The 24,420-nt window shown below is 41.1% G+C and overlaps 1 protein-coding gene across 2 annotated transcripts; it reads left to right on the top strand.

Moving 5' to 3' along the window:
• The first annotated feature begins 226 nt into the window (after positions 1–226).
• rubcn (rubicon autophagy regulator) lies at positions 227–24,102 on the top strand. Of its 2 annotated transcripts, XM_038715675.1 has the most exons (21): positions 227–504; positions 2,533–2,686; positions 3,038–3,121; positions 4,927–5,086; positions 5,311–5,417; positions 5,632–5,857; positions 6,433–6,864; positions 8,358–8,453; positions 9,024–9,139; positions 9,404–9,602; positions 10,236–10,343; positions 12,221–12,295; positions 14,768–14,828; positions 14,995–15,127; positions 15,235–15,380; positions 15,942–16,006; positions 16,352–16,590; positions 17,653–17,714; positions 17,828–17,981; positions 18,163–18,256; positions 21,197–24,102. In XM_038715675.1, exons 1-21 carry the CDS (start codon positions 281–283, stop codon positions 21,331–21,333), a joined length of 3,072 nt encoding a protein of 1,023 aa, XP_038571603.1. In that variant the 5' UTR covers positions 227–280; the 3' UTR covers positions 21,334–24,102. The 2 variants fall into 2 exon arrangements, with proteins under 2 accessions (XP_038571603.1, XP_038571604.1); XM_038715676.1 differs by lacking the exon at positions 12,221–12,295 and having other exon boundaries at positions 234–504.
• The last annotated feature ends 318 nt before the right edge of the window (positions 24,103–24,420 follow it).

Here is a 24,420-nt window from a genome sequence, read left to right as displayed (position 1 = left end):
TAAATGCACCTTAACACAATGTTACGAGTGAGCGAGCGGCCTGTGACAAGATGGCCGCCAGGTGCTGACGTCGACCTCCATTGGCCAGCAGCGCGGATGAGACATCTAGCCTTTATTATGGATATCTATGAGGGATAACAGGAGAAGTGTTGAAGTTTTCTGGAAGTGTAGAAGGTAACTAACTCCACAAGATGGCAGTAATACAACACTAAGGAAGCCAGCTGCGGTTAAACCTCGATGAAGAAGACGAAGGAGGGACAACACCACCGCCCACTCGCTGATGATATGCGGCCTCCGCTGTTTTCATTCACAGCTCGGACAGGCAGGGCTGACATGGCTGAAGACTGGAAGTCCGGTTAATTCAAGCTACCTTACTGCTGGGGTGAAACTCCGTTGTACAAAACACGACAGGGAGTTATCCGGGAAGCTGGCAGCATTGTACGGCACTCGATTCCGGCCGGATGACATGGAGATCTCGGCTGAGGGAGAGGCGGAGGAGCGCAGGTGAGTGACAGCCTGCGCTGGGCTAGTTGACATTATCCGGCTAACTTTGCTAAGTGACTGTGGTTATATAACGTAAACAACAAAATTAGAAAATGCATCACCAAGAACCTACTCGATATTTAAACAAAGACGATCAGCATTAATCTTTAGAGCGCCAACTCACTTAAACTGAGCCATAATGTTAGGTAGCTAGCTAGCTGAACACTGGTGGATTAACGTTAGCGACGCTGGAGTGCCAGCTCAAAGCTAGGCTAGGCGAGGCTAACATGATATGTCAAGGTTTGACAACTCGAGCAAACGGCATGAGCTGCGAGGCTTGTCAACCTCAAAGTTTGGTTGCATTAAAGAAATTGGTACATTTGTTAGCTAACCGTTAGGGCATTTACAAGATAATGGTAATAGTGCTGTTAGCTATGTCATAGTTACGGTATGTTGCGCTAACAGCTAACGCTAGCTGTCAAATCAATTCGGTGAGGTGTATGTTAGCTGGTTGTGGTGTAGAAGTTGTAAGAGACGCTAAAATTACGTTGTTAGAGCATTAAGGTAAAGTTGGACCTAGCCATTTACAGTAATTGATAGATGGAGTAGAGTATACCAAGATAACTTTGATTTGTTTAAGTATTAAACCAATTGTGCTTCTGTAGCACAACACACACACACACACGAAACAGAGAGAAAGTAATCCTCAACCTCAACAACCTCTCTGAGCCTTGTAGAATTTAGCTCCATGATGTCCAACCAACACACACACAATAAATGCCACATATATTTGGCTTGTTGGATAAATGCATCAATCTCTGCAGTCTGTGGAGAATGTTCTCTAACATAGAGCCTCCCTCTTTCCATGTTTCATGATGTGATTTGATTAGTTAGTTAGCCGAACTCGTGATGCTGCTGCTCAGCACTGCTGATTTATATGAAACAAGACTTGTTGTGTTCATAAATGTGCTATTCATAGTTTTCATAGCCTTTACTTTTCAGCATTCTCCACATCACTTCTCTGTTGTCTTTGTCTGAGATGACGAGTTTTGTAAAGGAAGAATTTTTTTTGCAAATGTGGGTTATTCACTTTGATTAGACAATGCAGTCATGTACTCTATCTTGCATAAAATAGAGTGTAACAGCTGACAAAACAAATCTGGGCACGTATAGATAACCTAAATAAAAATTGGGGGATGATTCTTAAATCTTATAATACATTTAAGCACACATCAAGTGCTAAAGTCTAGTGTAGTATATAAGCAGAAGCAGCAGAAGACCAGTTAAATTGTCCTATACTCAAATACCACCTCAAGCATTGGTACCGTCTGACAGCAGATCTTTAGCACCGCTGGTGTAGTTATGTGACTAGTTCTCAATAGCATTCAGTTTCACTGCTGACTTCCAAAAAAAAAAAGAAAAGTTGAAGTTCTGGATTTGAGCCAGTATGTGTGTGACCGGATATAATTTTGTTTTGTATTTGAACACTTTAGGAGCAGCAGTTTTCCATGACTGTATCCTAAAGATATGGTTTAACCCCGTTGAAATCCATATCAACCATTATGTGTGGTTTGTAATATAGGATTTCGACATAGAGACTATTTAAAGGTCCCTTTTTGCAGAAAAAAACATCTTTAAAGCTTCTAATTAAAATGCATCATCAGAGCTCTGTGCTCATCTTTATGCAAAATAAGTAAGAATAATATGGGATCATGAAAATAGCTAACAGGCACTTAAGACTTGGGCTCTTGTACACATTTTGTTTATAGGGAGGCAGCATCTATTTATATCTGTTAAGGTCAAGCTGTGGTGATCTGGTATTAACTGATGCTCAGAACTCCCTGTTAGTCACTGAGTTCATAGTTAAGCAATGTTATTGTAACTAAAATGCTGAAGACTCAGTTTTACATTTTGGGTGTTTTTGTTCATCTGATTAGTGATTTAAGCTACAACAATGCTAACGCCAGCACTTCTTCACCTCCTTCCTCATTCCTAAACTTCCTCTCTCACCCTGCCTCACTCCTTCCTGCTGCCCTGTTTTCTCTACAGGAGGGAGCTCTGGAAGCTACTGTCCAGCCTGAAGACCACGGTGGAGGGTCTCGTGTCTACCAACAACCCCAACGTGTGGTCACGTTACGGCGGCCTGCAGCGGCTCCACAAGGACATGAACAACATCCTGAGCCATGGACTGAAGAACGAGCAGGTCCGAACTCAAGAGATCTAACTGATACCCCTCTGTTTTTGTTTTCTGTCCGATCTGTAAACAGATAGCAGATCACTTTCTGTTCGAGCTCCATCCAGCTCTGACAGACTCGTACGTTAAAGTTAAAGCATTAATGAAATGTTGACCGTCAGGTCTGAATGGCTGGTCAAACAACATATGTTTGAACATGAAGGAGTCATTTATTCAAAGTGTGTCCCATAACCCAGTACTGGACAACAAACTGCAGAATAGGTCAATGAACTCACTTTATTTTAATAATGGCTTATTGTGTTTATTCAAGCTGGAATTCTGTATAACTGGGTCACGCTAACCGCTGGCTTTGTGTTGCAGGTGTACTACAAGCAGAGAGACTACTGGCCATTTGTGTGGTGTGTTCGCTACATCAGCCCCCAACTAGCCTCGCACGTTGAACAGGTATGGTCACTGCCCGCCACATGCACAGTGTGAATATTTTCAAGTTTAGTCGGCACACAAATCATTTAAATTTGCAATAGGAGGCAGGTTCATGTGGACATAGGCCTAAACATTGCTACCTTGCTCTAGGCTATGTGTATTTCTCCTACAGATTTAACTCATATACAGTATAAGGTAGACTTACATAGAACTTTCAGATTGTGAACTTACTTTGCATTACAGTTATTTACCTAGAAAAGGTTGGTAATATGGTAACAAGAAAATTTGATTTATGGCACTATCCATAGTTTCAGGCAGGTTCCAACCAACTGAAGAAATAATAGTCACTATTTAGCAATCTGAATCAGCAATTACAGCTTTACGGATAAGACTTAAATCTTGAGTGTGAGCATGGTCAAATGTAATTACAACAACATAATTAGTACTGTAGCATCCCTAGTGTCGCTCTTGAGCAGAAAGGAAATATAAATCATTGACTGGATTTGCAAAGCTGACTGTGATGAACCATTGATTACTTTTTGAAAGTGTCACTACAGGTGTCTACTGTGGATTTTATCAGGGTTCTTTTTACACAGTCGTTTTATTGATCTCCTAATCATGAGCCATCTTGTTGTGGAATTGTTCAGCGGTCCAGGGCTGGCTGTTATCTCTCAGGTTCTGTAATTCATAGTCACACATGTGCTTCTGCATTTTATTCACCCTGATATGCACACCCTACATTTGGAACATTTGTGAGAGAATAAATTGCTGGTGATTACTTGTGAAAGAATAGTAGCCAGGCTGCAAAGTTATCAATGTGTATTATCCATATCCTGATCAATATTTTTTAATAGCAGATTTGTTAGTTTGCCCCACAAGCCGCTTTGACAGGGATCTTATCCTCAATTAGCTGATAAATTGCTTTTCTTGTTGGACAGTGAAACTAGATGGCAAATTTAAGCGCCTGCTGCTTGGCTGCTTTTGTAAAGTTGTAATGTGCAATGTTTGTTGCATGCAAAGTCAGCAAATACCTGACACAGTTCAGTGCCCTCAGCAGAGACACTACCCTTCCTGGATAACCTATGGTTTGTGTTGCGGTGTGTTTTGAGGAACAGTCACTCTTAAACCCTCGGTCACCTCTTTCAGTTGAATAGCAGGGCTTACAGTGTGCTCAGCCATGATGTAATCATCATGTGACGATTGGTTGTTGATGTCTTGTCTGCCCTGTCCTAGTTTTATGCTGACAGGTTTTTTTTTTATCACCCCTCATTCCACTCATTGCCTTCCCTGTTTAGACTGTTAAGCCTATCATCTGCATTACAACATGCCAGACCTGTCTCTGTCAAACAAACAGCGGTATGTTTGGAGTAAATAGAATAACGGCTGTGCTAACCAAGGAAATCTAAGGAACAATATCCCATGGGTACTGGCTGTCTAATAGTTTGGACGAAAAAAGGAACAAATGAGGACATTTTATTAGTTTCAGTGTTTCCAAAAAAACCAATTAAAATGTGTACTTTATAATCAGATGAATACCGTTTGGCTCTCTGCTATTCAGAATTAGCTTTATTGACAAGCAGATAGACACAAACAAGGAATTTGCTTAGGTGACTTGGTGCATAACAATACACACTAAATATATAAAATTGTGAATATTAAAAAAAAAATAAAAAATTAAAGTTGCATTGTTTGTGCAGTGATATGCTAAAAATTTACAGCGGATTTACATGTTTACTCTTTGCACCCCTGCCAGCTGCTTTCCCGTCTACCTCTCCCCTCACAATATGGTTCCACTTCACATTTCTCCTCCATTTGTCCGCCCTCAGTTCAGTCACTTGGAGCCAGTACTGAGCAGTGGGATGCAGGGCGTCGGTGAAAGCTACAAGGCTGAGCGCTGGCTGCTACACAGCTTACAGGTCCACAGGCTGTCGACTCAGCTCAGACCTCTGCTCCGGCACCTGGGACACACACGTAAATACTACAACGGTGAGTTCGATGTTAATGGGCCAGTTTAATCTAGAAGACACTGGTGTGAAGTGTAAACTAAAATAAGGAGCAGATGAAAGTACTCCCTCATTGTCTGTTACTGTCAGTCCATATGACCTTCTGTCCTCTTTTGATTTTTCTCTTTGTGTCTTCACTCACTAATTCATTATCTCTCTATAGCTTATCTTCATACCTCTCTTTGTCGTTTGTCTCGGGCCTTTCAGATGATGCCTTTCTGCTGAGCGAGCCCCATGTGACCGCCATGTTCCAGTGTCTTGAAGCTGTGGAGCAAAATAACCCCAAACTGTTGGCCCAAATAGACACTGTCGGGGTAGGTCTTGTGAAATAACTTTAATAAAGTTTGTCTACTTTGTTGCATTCATATATCATCATTTTGTTATTAATCTTGTTCATGAATGTTTTGAATTTTTGGTTCATTAAATGATGTTACTGACATTTGTTTGCACAAATGTGTATTTATCACCTTAAAATCTATAGATTTGTGGGTTGTTTAATGGCAAAACATTTCTATTCCCCCCCCCCAGCTGTCTCCTCTGAAGGGCCCATCATGTCTGGGCCTGTTGAAGAGCCAGAGCCTGTGTGTGTTGCCAGGGGCTGGAGGGGCTTGGAGGAGTGCTGACTTGGCTCCCAGAGGAGAATCTCTAAATCGTAGACTCACCACCTCCAACTGCTCCCTCCGAGAAGCAGTTACCACCAGCCACAGCTCTGGGCACACAACGGGAGTCGAATCCCAAAACAGCAACAGCACAAGTGAGGAGAAGTCTAGTATTTTTTATTTGTCCATTTTATGCTTTTAATGTGGAGTTTCTTCTGATTCAGCTGAATCATATGTATCTCATTGAAAGTTCTCCTAAAGCTCAACTAAATGTGCTGTAATAATAACTCCGTGTCAGCCGACAGCTGATCTTCACTACTTTTACGAAAAGATTCACATCAAATACTGAAATGACTTAGTTTCTTGGGAAAATAAGGGTAGGAAGTATTTGATTTAGGAACAGAAATTTAGCACTGAATGCACTACAGTTCGTATGTGAATGTGGATAGACTGACTGACGTAACCATACACAGACCTGATGGTCACTTATTGAAGAATGTGCTGATACAGCCTCCAACACCAAATGTCCTGCACTGACTGTGCTCAACAAAACGGTTTTCCTGAACATATTTTAACATTGTTACTTTTTTGGATTAAAAAAAACCGTTGTCCATTCCACATCGGCAAAGTGAGAAGCAGGCCTGTGAGCTTAATTATTATTATTTTTTTAGTTTTTGTAAAAGATTGCGTCTCTATCCATCTCACCTTCCTCATGCCTGTTCTGTTGCAGACACTACCTCTCCAGGCAGCAGCCTGGGAGCTCCCTGGGTGTGTGTGTCCAGGCCAGAAGAGAGCGAGCCAGGTGTGACGCCCACTCCTGGCCCCGTCTCGGCCCCTTGCGTCTCCATCACACAGTCCCCCCCGGCCACCTCCCTTCAGGCTGATGCCGTGGACTCTGGTGACGGCGACTATGACGTGGACGATGGTCCGGAGTACCTGGCCATTGGTAACCTGGGGCAACGTAGTCGGTGTGACTCCAGAAGCTCTACCCTCAGCAGTGAGCAGGACGTGACACAGGACCAGTCCGTGCCACAGTGTTCCCTGGCTCGGCCCCCACCCAGACGCTCATCTTTCTCAGAGGGCCAGAGGGGGCCGGGCCGAGGGTCCCGAGGACACACACGCTCGTTTTCTGACACAGGGGTCAATCAGAAACTCAGGAATGGTAAGTCAGCGTTGAGGGATCTCATATGACAATAACTGGGGATCCTCCATCTATTTGTATGTAAGTTATGTTGTATTGAATTAGAAGAGTTAATTGAAATAAAACCTGTAACTTTATTTTTTTTTTTGAAGACTTAGTGTTTTGTATAAATGTGTCTGAACTTCAGATTTAAACGCTTTTTAGCTAGTATATTTTTTCGTCAATGCAGTGACAAATTGCTTAGCGCTGCATGTTCACAGATTAAACCATATGACGGTTTGCTGTACTTGTCATGATCAGCTGCAGTCGGCTGGTTTTGGTTGCATGTTTTTTTTTTGGGGGGGGGGGGTTTGGGTTTAAATTTGAATACTTTCCAGAATATAATTCCTTTAATGTGATGCGTAGTCTGTGTTTAGTGGCAGCTCTGTGAGATTTGGCTAGGACAGCTTCTTGCTCGGAAAGGGACCCACTTCCTGTCTGATGGTTTTAAATGATTTGGAATTAACACTCTTTTCTCTTAGCTCAGTGTTTCCCCTTCTTGGGTTGCGGTAACTTTCTCTCCTTCTGCTCTATCTCTCTCTTCTCTCTCTTTTTACTGTTTGTGCGAAGGAGGGGGCCACCGAAAAATCACCATAATAATAGAAGATCCGGTAGCAGGTTGGCAGCGCAGTTCCACTGTGCTCCATCACTTGACTCCTCCCACCCCTCTTTCTGTTTCTTTTCCCTCTGCATGCCGATGAACTCTCTCCATCCCTCTCATTTAAAGTCTTGCCTTCAGCTCATGATATGTGCATTTGGTGTTTGATGTTCTTGTTTAAACTCGTTTTAGTTTGTGTCACTTGGGTCAAATTGATGCGATCAGGACATGAGTGACCCCTTTTTATTGTTGTTAGTTATTGTTCATGCACACCTTTTTTTTATTTTATTTGTTTTATTTTTTTACAACCTATCTCTGTTTTATTGAAAGTATCATAGAAGTTATAGATATAAATTGTGTGTAAATGTGTTAATTTCATCACAGTTATGCTAGTGATGTCCTGATAGCATTGTCATTTTGGGTTTTCAGATTAATTTTCCCTATTACCAAAAAGTATAATTCTCAAAGGTGAGGCTAAGCAGGTGTTTCCTGTATTTGTGACATGTACAGGATGCAGGCATACTGTAAATAACAGCGGTATAGTGTATTGCAATATACTAAGCTTATTTCCTCAAGTAATTTAAGAAGAACTGAAACACTCTTCTCTACCCAATTATACATAGAAGTGTATCACTTCTGTATCAGATATTTCTTTCTGAAAAGGTCAGCAGTCATGCTTTTGTTTCTGCATGCAATAAATGAACCATCTCCATAGATTTTATTGATTGTTTGACACAAAGACAATGATAAAATCAAAACAGCCTTTAACCTGCTTTGTGTATGAATTAAGTCGCATGTTCCCATTCATTTTAAAATATTCAGCGACTCTGGCGTTTAGGTGATAAGAGGCCTCTAACATGGACCACTTGTTTCTTAGAATCAGCAGTAGACGGCTGTATGAAGGACTACAGCGGCCCTTTCTCACCTCAGCGCAGTGATGCCAGCACTGCCAGTTCCCTCTACATGGAGTCTTGTGAGTTTTCTTATTTTGTCTTTGCAATACTTAAAACTGCTCTTTTACAGTTATGTTGTAGCTACTGTTGTACAAACTTTGCTCTTATCCTGTGATTGTTAGAAGTTTTAAGGAAGACATGAGCCAAAGAAAGTATACCTCAAACTTAAATGTGGAAGCAAGTTGGACTGAAAAACTGACATGAAATGTTTCTTGAAGGAGAATTCTGAAGGAGTTTTTAGTTCCTGGATGTGAATGTAGCGAGTGCGTCAGCTGATTCATAAATGTGACGTTCTGCACCTGAGCAAGAAGGTCACAGAAAGGGAGATATTTTATTGGCTGGACTATTTATAGTAAAGTTCAGCTTATCATCTGGGATTTATGGTTTAGACAATAAAATATTTTGATAGAATGCAGTTGGCTTTTGGCAAGTACAAAGCATTTTATTATATAACAGGTGTTTTGAGACCAGACATTTAATTTTAAAGCTATAGAATACATTAAGACACTTAAGTGAAGACAAAACAATTCCTTTTCTGTTTTGTGTATTCTTGTCATGCATTTTCTGCGGATATGTTTTTGTCTCTTCAGATGGTTGTCCATACAGAAGCATTCCAGATGGGATGTTCAGGAAGCCGTCAGAGGGTCAGAGCCTCATCAGCTACTTGTCAGAGCAGGACTTTGGCAGCTGTGCTGACCTTGAAAAGGTCAGGGTGTGGTCCATTTTAACTGCTTCTCTAATTTTCACTAGTGCTGGTACTGATTGATCAATCATCAAACTCTGATTATCGACAATTTTCATACAAATTGGTGCAGTTAAAAGTAAAATAAAGTAAAAATGCATATTTTATTTAAACGAATTTAGTACTAAAATTCTACAAAACCTATGATAAATTAAGGTTTAGAAAGTATGATGTTGATATGTTGCATGAGTGAAAAGATCCGTCTCTGATTTTGTCTGTGCTCTGTAGGAGAACGCTCATTTCAGCATTTCAGAGTCCCTTATTGCTGCCATCGAGCTGATGAAGTACAACCTGCGGCGTGAGGAGGAGGAGCGCGAGGAGGAAGGCGACAGCGACTGTGAGATTCAGCAGCTCAAACAGAAGATCCGCCTGCGGAGGCAGCAGATCCGACGCAGCCGCCCGCCGCCCTGCGCAACCTCCCAGCACAGTAAGGCAACGTTAGCAGTGGGGAGCCGGAAAATTGAAAAGTAGTCACCTGTATGGATAGAGGGTGATGCAGCCTTTTCCATATATTCTTCATTGACTAAGAAATTGTTAGTTGATTATTATTTACTGATTAAGGGCCTTTTTAATAATGAGACATTAGTTGTTGCATCTCAGTAACTTTGCCAAATGTACTTTATTCTTTAATAAGCACTACAGCAGCTGTTGAGCAGCAGGTCAGCTTATTAATGACGTAGCCTATCAAACTGAAACCAATATCTGCACTCTGTGTGTTCACTACTGCTTTATCTGGTCCGTGCGTAAAATATCCACCGCGACTTGTAAGGTAAGTACATAGTATACCAATTTTTTAGCGCGTGAAGTCTGTGCGAGAACACATGCACATAAGATGACTGCTGCCCGTGCGCGTGCACCTGATGACATCGTCTGTCACGATGTTTCATTGTAGACATCGTCCGATGGAAATTTTGTACACATCGCCCAACCCTACATCTTCATGTATTTCACCGATTTGAGTCTGAAGTTTTTCATCTTGCTGAGTAAATTAGCCTCACTGCTACATAGTATCAGAAAAAAACAAAAGTTTTTTGTTTCTCATCTCCTTCCTCACCTGCAGTTTTCAACTCGACAGACAGCGGAGGCTCCAGGAGGAGCTCTCAGGACTCCTGCCAGGGCCTTTCTGACTCCGGCTCGGCTGAGGAGGTGGAGGAGTGCGAACTACGAGGTAGAGAGAGGGAATGAGGGAACACTAGGAAAGATTAACACAGGAAGAAAATAACACAAAAGGAATTTGATGTCTGTATTTATTTAATTTATTTTTTTTGAGTTCACTATCGCTAATCAGTGAGACCAACATCCAGGCACATGACTGCACATTTTGGGTATCTGTCAGTTCAGCTATCATCTGTTAACTTGATGATGAACAGGCTACAGAGTGATATAATGATGCAGTCCTACCTTCCAGCTGCTGTCAGCTTGAACCTTTAATCAAAATATTCACATCTACCATGGGAATAGTATTTTTTTTTTTTGTATATAAAATGTATGCAAAGCCTCTGAAGAATCATATGTCTTTGTGAATGGGTTTGTTTCCGTTCCAGTCATAATTCATAATCTCATGACCACACTTCAGGGGTGGAAATTAACTTTTTAGCTCACCTGCCAAGGTGGCTGGTAGATGAAAACATTCACTGACCAAACATATTTTTATCAGCTGAAATAATAAATTGCCTTTTGTGTTACAAACTTAAAGAAGAGGCCAGAGTGACATTTGAAGCAAAATTATATTATTGCTATTAAATGTACTTAAAACATAACAGTAAAGTGTTTTCTGAACTTACAAGATGCTTATTAATCATTCAACTTAAATATCATCACTGCTCACTCTTAATCATGCTTTATCATTCAACTGAAACCTCCTCATCAGACTGCTCACTTTCTACAATCACCCTCTTCTGGAGTCCTGGTTCTGGCATCACAGCTTTTGTGCGATCAACATTTTATTTTTTTATACAGCCAATGGATCAATCTTCTTGATCTCTGGGGAGGACAGCAGGACCATTAGAAGATCTGACAGTGTGTCAGACACCAAACTGGACCGCCAACTACCCAGCTAAAAACACTCCTAGTACAACTTTTGTCATTAGCTCCTAAGACTAGCAGCTTTCACACTGCCTTATTTCACGGGGGTATTGTGTCAATCTGCTGGCTCGCTGCACTTTATGAAAGGTATGGAGCAGATTTTATCTGCCTCTGAGTAGGGAAAGTTGGTGACACACACAACATAAATGCGAATATTCTTTCCGCGCCGTTCTGTCCCCTAACACCCACCCCTTACAAATCTACTCCAATCAAACACAAGTAAAGCCTCTAATACGTGTCTTACATGATTTTAGATCCCTTGGTACATCGGGGACCAATTTAATTGTGACACACAACAAACAAGAACGCGTGTCCGCTGTTAATTATATGCTGAATAAATTTACCCGCAAATGTGGTGAGTAGCCTTCCAACATTTGGTGGCCAAACGGAAAATCCACCCGCATTTGACGGGCGGCGGGTGTTAATTTCCATCCCTGCCACACTTCCTTTATATTCATGTTTTATCATGGGCTATAAACATGGAATTCAGAGTACAAAGGTCATAATGTTTGTGACTGTAAAATGTTTTTACTATTTATGCAGACCTACCTACAGTCACGTGAGCCGTCATGTCTAGAATGTGGTCATGATAATGTGATCGGATTGAATAGATGTCAGTTGCTGTTTTGTGTGACAAAAAGAGACAACATAGTAATCACCACCACGTAGTAATATCTGAACATGTATTGCTTTAATACTGTTAACATGGATTGTGGGATTTCATACGTGCATGTACTTTAATGTGTTTGACTGTGTTTGTGTGTACTCATCAGTACTGCAGCGCAAGCATAAAGACTTTGTTGGATCTCGGGGCTGTATAACTGCATGACATCACATGTATTGTATCAAGGCAGCACACTATATTGTTTGCCTGTGACACTGACACACAGCTCTGTGGAGCGCTGAAAATGTTCGTGCTCGTGGTGACGGTTCTGCTGAGTGTTAGTTTCTGTCTCTCAGATGGCTGTGAGGGTCAGTCCCTGCTGGCGGTGTCTCAGAACGGCCTCTCCCTGTCACTCGCCTCCCTCTTCTCAGGTATCTGCAGGCTGGACGCGGGGGGCGAGGCTCCACCGCTACACACAGACTGTTTACTGTGGTGGTGAGGGGAAGCTCATGGCTCCACTCCAAACTGAGAATTTCTGCCTTTTCCCTCCTGCGAAACTGGGTGACACTTCAACATTTACTCTTCCCTTTAACGATTTATAGCTTATTTTTTGTCTCTGTAAAAATCTTCCAGTGTAAGTGAAAGACACTTTAGGAATAAACATCAACCACTTTTTTTTTAAACACTTATAGGCTGTAAATACTGTAATTCTTATTTTTTAGTATATATCCAGATTGAGAGCTTTCACTTTGCAGTACCAGTACAAGTGCTAAAATGATAGGCAAAGTACTATAGAAACTGTTTTCACAAAGCCATGACTTTTTATGACATAAAAAAAACAACCCTATATATAATATATCTTTTTTTACTAACATTCATTTTGGGTTGATTTACTATTCTTAACGCCCATTGGCCAAAAAATAGTGTTTGAAAAAATGGAAATATGTACGTTTGTATGTTTTTGGACAGAAGTCATTAGTATGGTGGACAAAAGACGGGAACAACACATTGCAGCCAGTACTGGTGCTGTGCTAATGTGCAAACTACCAAACATCAGTGTACTTACTACTGCTAAACAATCACAATAGCAGTGTTCAGTTCCTGAATTCAGCTCATAACCAAACTTACTGAAAGTTGGAAATAAACGCCATCCTGTAACTATTTAAATTTTAAACTTTTTTACTCCAGGCAAATAATCAGCTGCCATTATGTGATTTCCCTTTTTAAACTAATAATATGCAGCTGCTGAAAGAGTGAAAACAGCTGTTGTACTTCAGTGGCTGTGTTATTCAGATGACACAGATTAGGCAGGGTGGGGAACACTGTAACTTTTCAGTTTGGAGTCGAGCCAGCTGCCTCCTCACCTCAGATGAGTTGTGCGCTTGGCTGTTTGTGTTGGTGCTTGTTGCATAGTGCTCCAGGGTTTAGGAGGTGCGGTAGGACAGATGTGCCTGTTCTTGTTCGAGTTTTGAGAGGCTCGTGGGAAGAGACGAGTGAGTTACAGTAACAAGTGGCATCCTCTGGCGACTGGGACTACAGGGATTATTTATTTATTCATTCATATCTTCATCCACACCATTATTTATTATCTCCAGTGAGAATGAGATGTCATTGCTGTCACACACACATCCTTCCACCTTGTTCTTTTTAAAATTTTAAATAAACCCAATACTAGTTGTCTCTGGAAAAAACAGGGTTCTCTTTTGTGGCAATTTATGGCATAACTTAGCAAAGTTGGCTGCCTTCTCTACAACCCTGAACATGACTGCATCTAATTAGTTTGAGAATATATCAAACAAAACCAGATTGTACTTGGGAATTTATGCAATACTGATAAAATGTTATGCTTTCCTGCATTAGTGAAATGAACACTGAATGCATCTATCTAGGCAAATAATCCCAAATAATTGATACTTAATTGCATCCCTTAAACAAAATCACTTGCCTGAACTTAATTACAATCTTTAAACCTAATGGAAATAAATAAAAAATCTGAATTCTCTTACACAAATTTGTCTCAGATGCCGTAGCAGGACATGTTTTATAGCAGTGGTGTGCCACCTTGCATGAAACAAAACCACTCTCTGCTATGAAATTAACCTTCAAAGATAAAGACTAGAACAGATACCATATTAATTAATTATTGTTTTTCCGTTCCAATTGAAACAATTCCTGCACATAAACAACAAAGGCCATTTGTTAAAGCCTGCAGCTGACTAACTTGCTTATCCAGCTCTTTAATGCAAGAACTGTGGCTGACAGAAGGGCTCTGAATCTAGTTTTATTTGAATAAACAAGAATGTTGATCTACTGATAAAAAGAAGCTGTTACAATCATCCAAGAATTCTTGCAGGCGGGCTCCTGTTCTACCAAACCTGTGCTGCTTTAGGTCTTTGCTTACCTGTTGTTTGTGGAGTGTTGCTAGAAAATATGGCAGCAATAATCTATCTTTTGAATCTCTCTGTGACCTTCCTGCATGTTACCTGCTACATGTAAAACTTGCTTGATTGTGATGTGGTCTTTCACTTCAGTATCTTTAGCGAGAGGTTGTCTTGCCCCTGATCACAGCTCTGTCAAATGTCTGTCAAATAATTTCTTCTCAGAACGTTGACCGCTGCTTAGCTGTAGAAAATTGTGCCATCTGACCTGTGGTGTGAAAAAAAACACCATCCACCAGCCAACTGTTGGTTCATCCATCCTGGTTTATCCAAATTCATCCATCTGACAGTTATTTATAATTCTACTAATCGTAACATTTTTGATTTCATTATGCAAGTATTACGAATCTTTAAGTGTGTATGGCTGGTAGATAAAAAGGTCTTTTTTTTTTCACCGTGTAGGACTGGTACACTGCTCCTAAGTGGTCAAATCTCTGTATATTTCACTCTTGCTTTATCTTCCAGATGCAGACATTAAGCGCAGCGTATGCTCCAGTGGCAGGTCCTTTCTCAGCTCAGATTCCATGTAAGTAACACAGCCATGTCCTGTTTCCCTTCGCCCTCTAAGAAATAGCACTAATATGAATCATGTTGGGGATTTTGTGTCAGCTCTGTGGATTAGTGGCAGAAAACATCTATGTATGTCTTACTTGGATTTTTAAAATGTATTCTGTCCTTTTGTGTATTTTCAGCTCTCCATCCTTCCTCCAGTCTAACTCAGCTGAGTCAGTAGCCATGGGTTTACTCAGGCAATTTGAAGGCATGCAGCTTCCTGCAGCCTCGGAGCTCGACTGGCTGGTCCCAGAACACGATGCTCCACAAAAGGTGCAACATCCTGCTTACACATAGTACTAGTTATCCGCACATGGCACTCAGCAAGTACACTCCCTGCGATTACTTTGAACTCACTCAACCTCTTTGCTCTCTCCTAGCTGCTGCCCATTCCTGACTCTCTGCCAATCTCGCCTGATGATGGTGAACACGCCGACATCTACAAGCTGAGGATTCGGGTCCGAGGCAACCTGGAGTGGGCTCCGCCCCGTCCGCAGATCATCTTCAACATTCATCCAGCCCCCAAGTGAGTCCACACTGGGTTGTACCTGACCTTCCCGACTTTCTTTTTCATGAGACACACAACAGAGCGTAGCTTAAATATTTATTTTTGCTAATGAAATGCACATTACAACAGAATTGGCAGAGTGAGCCTACAAGATTTTAAATGATTATGGCTGTACCTTTCTGGTTTAGAGTTGATAACAAGCCTACAGGCTTAATCTCATTATGTGAGACCTCTCACAATAACAATGTTGAGGCAGCAAAAATTGAAGTCTTTCCTCTTTGGTTCGGCATCTGTACCAAATACGGCTCAGAAAAGGGCTGCCAAAAAGGGGGGAAAAAACATCTTGCGTTATAATTTGGAAATCTTTATTTTTACTTTCTTCTGAAATGCAAAGATCAGCAAGAGCACACGCAGAGCAAAAGACCAACATAAGTAGATGTAGTGTGACACGTTTTGAGTTCTGAAATGTTTCTTTTTCAAAGTAAGGTGCTTCAAGCTGTCTTTGTGTCATTTGTGGTTAGGATCAGACCACTCTTTGTCCTACAGAATGTTGGATTAAATGTTTTCTTTCCGTGTCAGGAGGAAGATAGTTGTGGCTAAACAGAACTACCGCTGCGCTGGCTGTGGCACCCGCATTGACCCAGGTATGACAGCAAACACCAGAAATACTTCTGTAGGCCCAGAATGAAGGAAAAGGATTTTTCATGATTTTGTTGTCTTTGAAAATGTTGCAAAGCATTTCACTTTTAATGTGCATTTGAACAGGTTTCATTAATCAAACGGTATCAAAACACAGGAAGTCAATTTACATTTACAGTTTCAGTTCTTGTTTTTGTGCAGCTACAAGACTTTTTTCCAGCTTAATCAGCTGGCCCAAAATTTGGTGTTTTCCTATGGCACTTTCAGTTTTTATTCTCAGACTCAGTATCATTCCAAATTCTTACCTCTACCCCGCTTGTGTTTCTGCTGCCTGCCTGTCACCACTTCAGATTATATCAAGCGACTGCGTTACTGTGAATACCTCGGCCGTTACTTCTGCCAGTGCTGCCATGAGAATGCCCAGGCGGTGGTTCCTGCCCGAGTGCTGAGGAAGTGGGACTTCAGCAAGTACTATGTCAGCAACTTTGCCCGGGACCTGCTGAGCAAGATCGCCGGAGACCCTTTGTTCAACCCCAGCGACATCAACACTGGCCTGTACAAGAAGATCAAAGCTCTGGAGGCTGTCAGGGTGAGGCAGGAGAGGGATGGGAAATTAGACATTAACTGTTGCATTGGCATTGGCTGTTTCTTTTTACTAGTAACTAGTGGGAATCCCACCATAAAAAGCAGATAAAATGTATTTCAAAAAGCCACTGGGGACCAAATTGTTACTATTGTTCGCTGAATATAAAGTATCATTATAAATTATTGACCCTGAACCGGTTTTGCTGCTTAAATTACTCAAATTATCAGTGTGGGAAACCAGAATGAATAGAGCCATTTATGCCCTTAACAGCAAACAGTAAGGTGATACAAACCACATAACCTCAAATTTCTCAGTGGCCAGAAGTGGTATAAGAATGTCTCACACATACAGTACCTTTTTTTTGTTTTTGTTTTTTTTTAAGTATTAGAATATAATAATACAGCAGACCCTTCAAAGCAGTGAAAGATGTTCTCTGCAGTTTTGGTTGATAACTACCATATAGTATAAGAGTAAATTTATTTCGCTCACACTTAATACATTTTCAATTCAGAGCACATTTTATGTCAACTTGATGATTTAGGTGACGGGATTAGGAAGGATTGTGCTAAAAGAGGAAGAATGTGCATACCTTTTCATGGATAGATGAAATGGTACAGAATAGTTTTTTAAGCTTTTACCTACCTACCTGACGGAGACACTTTAACAGCCCATTTGCCAGTGGTCGGCAATAGGCGGCACGCGGGCCAAAGTTGGTCCACCAGCAATAATATCTGGCCCGTGGCCAGATTAATGTGATAGCGGCAAAAAAAACCTAATAGCGGCTATTGCTGAAACAGATCTCAGAACCCATTGAACGGGAGTCCTGTGCATTACTGACTGAGCTAACAAGGCACACAGTAAATAATGGATCATAAATAATCAATTGACCATGTTCTGGCCCGCCACCTACTGACCCGATGCCAGACTTATTTGCCGACCCCTGCCATATGCTGTAACTGGGAACTGAACCTGGCCTTTGTGTTACCTTCCACCCTGTATTAAACAGGTATTAAAAGTGTATCTTAAAGTAACAAGGTGTTTTCTTCATTTTTATGGTTCTGTTAGGTTTTGAGGGTGCAGCTGTTTCACATGAAAAATCTCCTGAAGACCTGTCGCTTTGCTAAAGAGTAAGATGCGTTTGTTTATTTTAGTTTCACACTAATTTCAAAATATTTGTGTGTAAAATTATGCTCCCTGCGCAGACGGATCTCACCTTTTTGTGTGTTTGTGTGTTCTTTAGGTTGCTGGACCTGTTTGACAGCCTGCCAGGTCACCTGACAGAGGACCTTCACCTCTTCTCCATCAATGACCTCACTGCTGTGCGCAACGGTGATCTGGCTCCCCGGATGAAAGAGCTGCTTAAACTTGGTACCACGCACGTAGCTGGCTGTGTGGTAAGATAACCATGTCTTCTCTTTTAACATGGAGAGTTAATTTATCGCAGTGATGAAGTCTGAAACGGGCTATCATACAGCAACAGAAACTGTTGTAATGTCAGCAGATAACCAGAGATCCCCAGTTTAAGTTTAATCAAATGTCTGGTCCTTCTGTCACTTTTGCCTCGGTTTCTCCCAGCTGTGCCAGGCGAAGGGCTTTGTGTGCGAGTTCTGCAGCAACGACAAAGACATCATCTTCCCCTTCCAGCTGAACAAGTGCCAGCGCTGCGAAGGTGAGCCCTTTCTGCTGTTGGGCGGCTCAAGAGCCCCCTTATCCCGCCTCGCCATTCCACTTACCTGGAGAGACTGGAAGATCTCCAAACCTCGTAGGCTGGCAAGGGTCCTCCTCCAAGACAGGAAAGATGGGGAGGGAGGGGAGGAAGATGTAGAGCTAGATGTGGATCAGGGCACAGCAGAAGAGAGGCAGGGAAGAGGGAAAACATTTCAAGCTTTCACTCCCGGAAAGCTAGTGAAAGCTTTCTCCAGAAGTAAAGGCAATAAGGAGGAGCAGGAGATGACAGGAGGTACAGAGTCAGAGAGGGAGAAAGAGACAAAGTGTTGTAGAGGAGAAGAGGGAGGAAATGGTCAATATGGGGAGGTACATAGCAAAAAGATGGCAAACAGTAAGGAAAGGGGAGATGGGCATGCAAGAAGGTACAAAGTTAACTTATTAAAGGTTCTTCACATAGACAGACTAAAGAAGAACATCTCTAAAGGAGACAGAAGGGGCAGTGACAGTGAAACATGCAGCAGCGTGGAAAGTCTAGATGAAGTAGGACGAGAGAGGAAGGTACATTGGATGGTATCCGGGTTCACAAAAAAAGAGATGGAGGACGAAGCGAAAACAGAAGTGAAAGGGGCTGTTATCACTAGAGGGGGTGGCAAGGGGGAGAGTGATAGAAACAGGGGGAGTGATGGAAAAAGTGAGATGGATACTAAGGAGGAAGAGCCAGCCACCATAACCGAGACTAACTGGAGAGGTTTTAAAACTCGCAAAGCCAGGAGAGTATACAGAGGCAGAAAGATAAGAGAAGGGACAGAAAAAGAGAGCAGGACAGAAGGCAGAGATGGAGAAAGTAGATTATTGTTCTGAGAGAGGGGGAGGACAAGAGTAAGAGCAAGATGATAATTATACAGTATCAGCCAAGTTACAGTACACTAAATAGCTGGAATAAAACGGAAGCTCGTATTTCTTGAGATACGAATGACTGACTGATGACAGTTAACGTTAAGAGGGCTTCAGGATTAAGCATATCATATCAAGCAACAGTGAAAAGAGTTTACTAGGTTTACAGTGGTTTTATTTAGTCCACTCATGTTTTACATATATTGAGCAGCTTTATAATCTGCAAAATTGCAACTACATTGACAATATAGAATATTATCTATCTATCTATCGATTTTGACCAACATCTTGGCAGTATTAATGTTTTAACAATTACTTGTAAAAAGTGTAAAATAGTGAACATTAAAGGAATAGTTTTGGGAAATTTGCTTTCTCGCCGAGTCAGATGAGGAGATTGTCATGTCTATGTGGAAAATATCAGCTGGAGTCAGGAGCTGCTTAGCTTAGCTTAGCGTAAGCCTGGAAACGGGGGAAACAGCTAGCCTGGCACTGTCCAGTGGTAACAAAATTCGCACCAAATCAGCACCAGTTAACATATCGTACCTGGTTTGTTTAATCTTTACTAAAACAAAGTGTAAAAATTACATGTTGTTGTTTAATGGGGGTTTGTGCACGATTTGTTGGCTGGGTGTAGTCACTTCCTCCTGACTGTATATTTAGACTCTGTATTTAGCAGCTGGTGTGAAAAGGGCGTATCAATCCTTCTCATCTTGGCTTTCCAAAATGTTGAATGCCAAAATAACTATTCCTTTAAGTATTTAAATGTTGTAAGAATGTAAACGGTTATTTGGGCACTCCTACCTCTGTTCTTCCTCCCTCTTTAATCTAACTTTTTACAACCTTTTAACCGTCTGGTGGTATGTAGCATTTTGCACACTTCTTCTGCTGTTCTCATTTGGCACTGAGCTCCTTGCACTAAACATTTCATGGCTTTGGCTCTGACGTTTGCACAGTTGCACAACTGGTGGAGGGTAGATATTTGGCAGATATTTGGTGGTGGATGCTTCTTTCGTTTTGATTCTGGAGGTGTTGGTGTGTTAAGCTTGACGACTGGCACTGGAGTTGCCGTCAGTGGTTTCATTTTCTTGTTATTGGCTCTGAGCTCTGTACGGCTTTTGACTTGGGACAAAACAGTATGACAAATGATACCAAAGTGGTGTGACACTCATAAGTGTTTACATTTCAGTTTGCGTCGGTCATGAATTTCAGTTTGGACGTCTGTAAGAATAATCTGTTACACATGTTCCCCTTGAGCCAGTGGTGGGGTCTGTTTTCATTCCAACCAAACACTATATTTAGCTGATTTTGCTAATCAGTTGATCCCTCTGTGAAATCAGCAGTGTTGTTTCATTTAAATGGAGCTTGGAGGAAACAATGCTTGTTGTTGCGCTGCCTCATCATGCGATTGCCTCATCATGTGATTGTTTTTAAGCCATTTTGTTTTTTATTTCGATTTTTGTTGAAGGAAGAATGTCTTATGATGCAAGGTGACTACATGTGTCTGAATGAATGTGTACTTTATGCTTTTATTTTATTTCAGATCTGCCTGCTAATATTTAAGCTTCATCTTCATGTGAACATGAAATAAACACTGTTTTTGAATTTGAGTTGCCTGTCATTTTATCTATCTTTCATTAAAAAAATTTTGTGGTGGTGGGGTGGCGTAGAAATCATTCAAGATTCTGTTGTTGCAGAGTAGTGAAGACATTGAAGGGTTTTAAAGCACTCTGGTGGCCTCTTTTGGAAGAATGGGATAAGTCTGAACGGGTTCAGGGTGAGGCGTGTTTGCCAGAAAAGCTTCTCACATTCCCGCTTCGTCCTGCCTTCTGCCTTCTGCCTTTATCTTGTCTGTCTTTTATACTCTTCACACCCTTCCCTCAGATCTGAGTGTGATTGGCTGACATGTCATTGTCAGCAAACTGATCTAACTGGTTAGCATTTGTGAACACTGCAGCATTGTTTGGTTTAGGCGATGGAGCTGATTTGTGTTGTAAACGCTTTAAAGTGTCACTGACCCTTGTTTCTGTGACGTTTCTCCCCTTTTCAGAATGCCATGCGTGTTACCATCGCAGCTGCTTCCGGACAGGTAAAGACTGTCCTCGATGTCAGCGTCTGGCAGAGCGGAGAGAGAGAATGGCACGCAAAAACATGGAGGAACAAGAAGACGAGGGAGGCGGGACCTAGTGCTGGGGACAGAAGAAACTCGGAGACAAACGAAGTAGAGCACAAATCGACCATGATTGTAGTGGCTGACCGCCTCTTTCCGTTCCAGACCTGGGTGACAATACTCACTGCAAACAGATCTTTTGAATCTCAATAAATTGACAGATGAGAAGGTTTTACTACATCAGGGCATTAGTTGTGTTAATGTCATGACAGTCAGGAGCATTTAGTGTGAGCTAAGCCCCCTTCACACAAGCACTTAACTCTGTGAATTGTGGTGGTTTCTTTGTGTCAGCTTCATATTTATAGGAGACTGAATCGATTTTCCATGAAAATGTAGTGACTTTTACAGAGAAATGTCTCAGGCTGTGCAATTTTCTAATGTCTGTAATGGAACAGCTTTAAAACTATATTCCAACTTTTTTTCTTTAACATTTTTCTTTAATAGGTTCATCCTCAATATTTAATTCCTAAACCAATTTATAAATTACATTTCCTCGCACATAATAATAATGTAGGATTTGGAAATTTCTGACTTTGGGGACTCCTAGTGGCAGTAAAAAAAACCTCAACAACCCAGCAATCTCCGTTGTTTCATTAATATGTTTTAAAATTAATTTTTTCACTGGCCTGTGAGAGGAGTAAGAACACTTTTCTTCTTTGTGTCATTCTTTTTCTTTTGTTTTCACTTTTTTGAGCAGCGCTGCACCTGTGATGCACAGTCCAGAAAGGTTGTTCTGTAGGAGAAATCAGCTGTCAACACTTTGAGAAGTAGATCAGACACATTTGCTTGGACTATTTTACCCAGGTTTGATATTACTTACAATGCAGCTTCTGGCAACTGCTTGAACTCTGGTGATTTTATCGGCTACTGGCTTAGCTAGTTTTTTTTGTGACTTAAAATGGCAGGAATATATATATATTTTTTAATTCAAATGACAAGTAAAAGTTTAGTTCTCTTTTATGATTTCACTGGTTTTCAGTGCAGACACTGTATTTGCGCAATCCTGCCCTTTGTGCTGAGGTTTTTATTTTAATTAGAAAATACTAAAGATATTTAACTAATCTTTCTTTCTACCCGCTCCTTACTGTCCTGTTTTAAGCTGTTTTAGTCAGGCTTATGTGCCTCTGGGACCAATGAACTTATACTGGTGGAGCAGACGGAGTTACATTGGAAAGTTAAATTTACTGAAGGACTGGACTTCAGAAAGGGGTTTTACAGTCAGTGTTGCTAATGAAACTGCAGATCCTCCATTTTTGTGCTGCTTTGTGTGTGTGTGTGTGGTTACTAGAAGAAGCTGTGTGAATAAGAGTGCTTGTATTTGTATGTGCACACATGTCTACCTGCTGTACATGCAGCCATGCACAAATGGTTTGCACCAGCCTAATCAGCACTTGCCTGTTTTCTAATGTACTAGGTTTTGGATTAATAGCAAGAGTGTAGTTAATTGCACTGAATCTGTCTGTCGTTGTTGCTGCTGCTGCTGCTGTTGGGCGGGTTGAGTTTGGACGTCACTATTTGTTTTGTTTTTGTAATGTTCATTTCTAAGAACACAAACCTTCACCGGGAAATGTTACTGTTTCTTCCATGAAGCACCTGTCATCAGCGGTGCACTACATTGTTAATGGTTTCAGTCCAAAATAAGAGCCATATTTTAATAGATGATATTCACACTCTTAACGTGTAGCAAGATCATTAACAAAATGTATTAATCGCCTCTTGGATGGAAATTCTTCACATCTTTTCCAACAGATCAGTATATTACAGTGATTCCCAGCCTTATTGGCTTGTGACTCCTTAAAAGAATACTCAAAACAATACAGCAGCCAGTTAGCTTAGCTTAGAGTAGAGACTGGAAACTTTGGGAAACAGTTAGCCTTGCTCTGTATAAAACTGGCCTTGCATTGCTAACTCACAAATGAATATCATATCTCATTTGTTAAGGCTTATGTACTGACTATTTCTTGGCTAGGACCAGTGATTTCCTGGAATCTCTGTAAATTGCCTGGCAACTGGTTAAGCTAAGCTAACAGGCTGCTCATTAGTTCCTCTAGCTAAATATGAGAGAGTAGTATCGATCTTCGCAGCAAGAAAGTGAATAAGCGTATTCCTTTAAATTGAAGCCATGTCTACTTGTGACCGCTCATGAGTTTTGAGCAGTAATTTTTCTTTTTACTTTTAAGTTTTACATGAAGAATTTTTAGAGACTGCAAAAGGTAAAGGTTTCCAGTGTTTTACAGTAATAAAAGAGAAATTAAGTTTTGGTTACCCCTCAGATTTACCGTGGGACCCATTTGGTTCAGAACCACTAGCCTAGTTTATAGATATACTTTTTCTTTCAGCAGTTACAATGTATTTGTACATCTATGGCTTATTCTCAATTGTTTAATTAGATTAGCCACCGCAGTGCGTTGGGAAAGAAAATGAAATTCATGCCATAGTTAACGACAGGAGGAAAGTTGTGGGAAAACAAATATGCAAACTGCTATTTATTTTATTTTTTTAAGTAACAACCTATTAATGGATTAGGCTCCAGAGTACATCCTCAACAACCTTTACTTCATGTGTACAATTCCTGATGAACACACTCGACTCTGAAACGCCTCGTCAGCTCAGCAGATTGTTTGTCCGTGGACTGCCTTTAACATGGTGGTGTGCGGATGTTTAAAGTGCACTACAGATTAAAGTGTTTGTTATTAAAAATTGTATTTTTAATATTATTGTGATTATTGAGTTAATTTGCCTTTGTTCTGTAATTATGTTGACAATAAAAGACTGGCCAGACTGTTGATGAGTGTCATTGTTTTTGTGTGCTAGGCTTAATAAGAAAAACAACAACTAGTAAGTAACAACTAGTAAGTCCTGGTTTGAAGACCCAAGTGGCCTGGAGGTGATATATGGGGGAAGCTGGTTGGAAATGTAATGTAAATGTACCTTAAACTGAGTCCTGAAACGGATAGGGGGCCATTGTAATGACAACAGGATGGGTGTAATGTGACTTGTCCTGCTAAGCATGGTTAACAGCCTTGCAGCAGCTTTCTGGACATTTATAGGTGGTCCCGGTACGACTTGCGGAGGCAGGTGAAAAGGAAGTTAAAGTAGTCTAA

The sequence above is a fragment of the Micropterus salmoides genome, unplaced genomic scaffold, assembly GCF_014851395.1.
Source record: "Micropterus salmoides isolate LMB-PRFRI ecotype aquatic unplaced genomic scaffold, ASM1485139v1 Ms_hic_scaffold_13, whole genome shotgun sequence".
NCBI classification, from domain to species: domain Eukaryota; kingdom Metazoa; phylum Chordata; class Actinopteri; order Centrarchiformes; family Centrarchidae; genus Micropterus; species Micropterus salmoides.
Note: the sequence above shows the minus strand (reverse complement) of the source record. Positions and strands in the feature narration are given on the sequence as shown.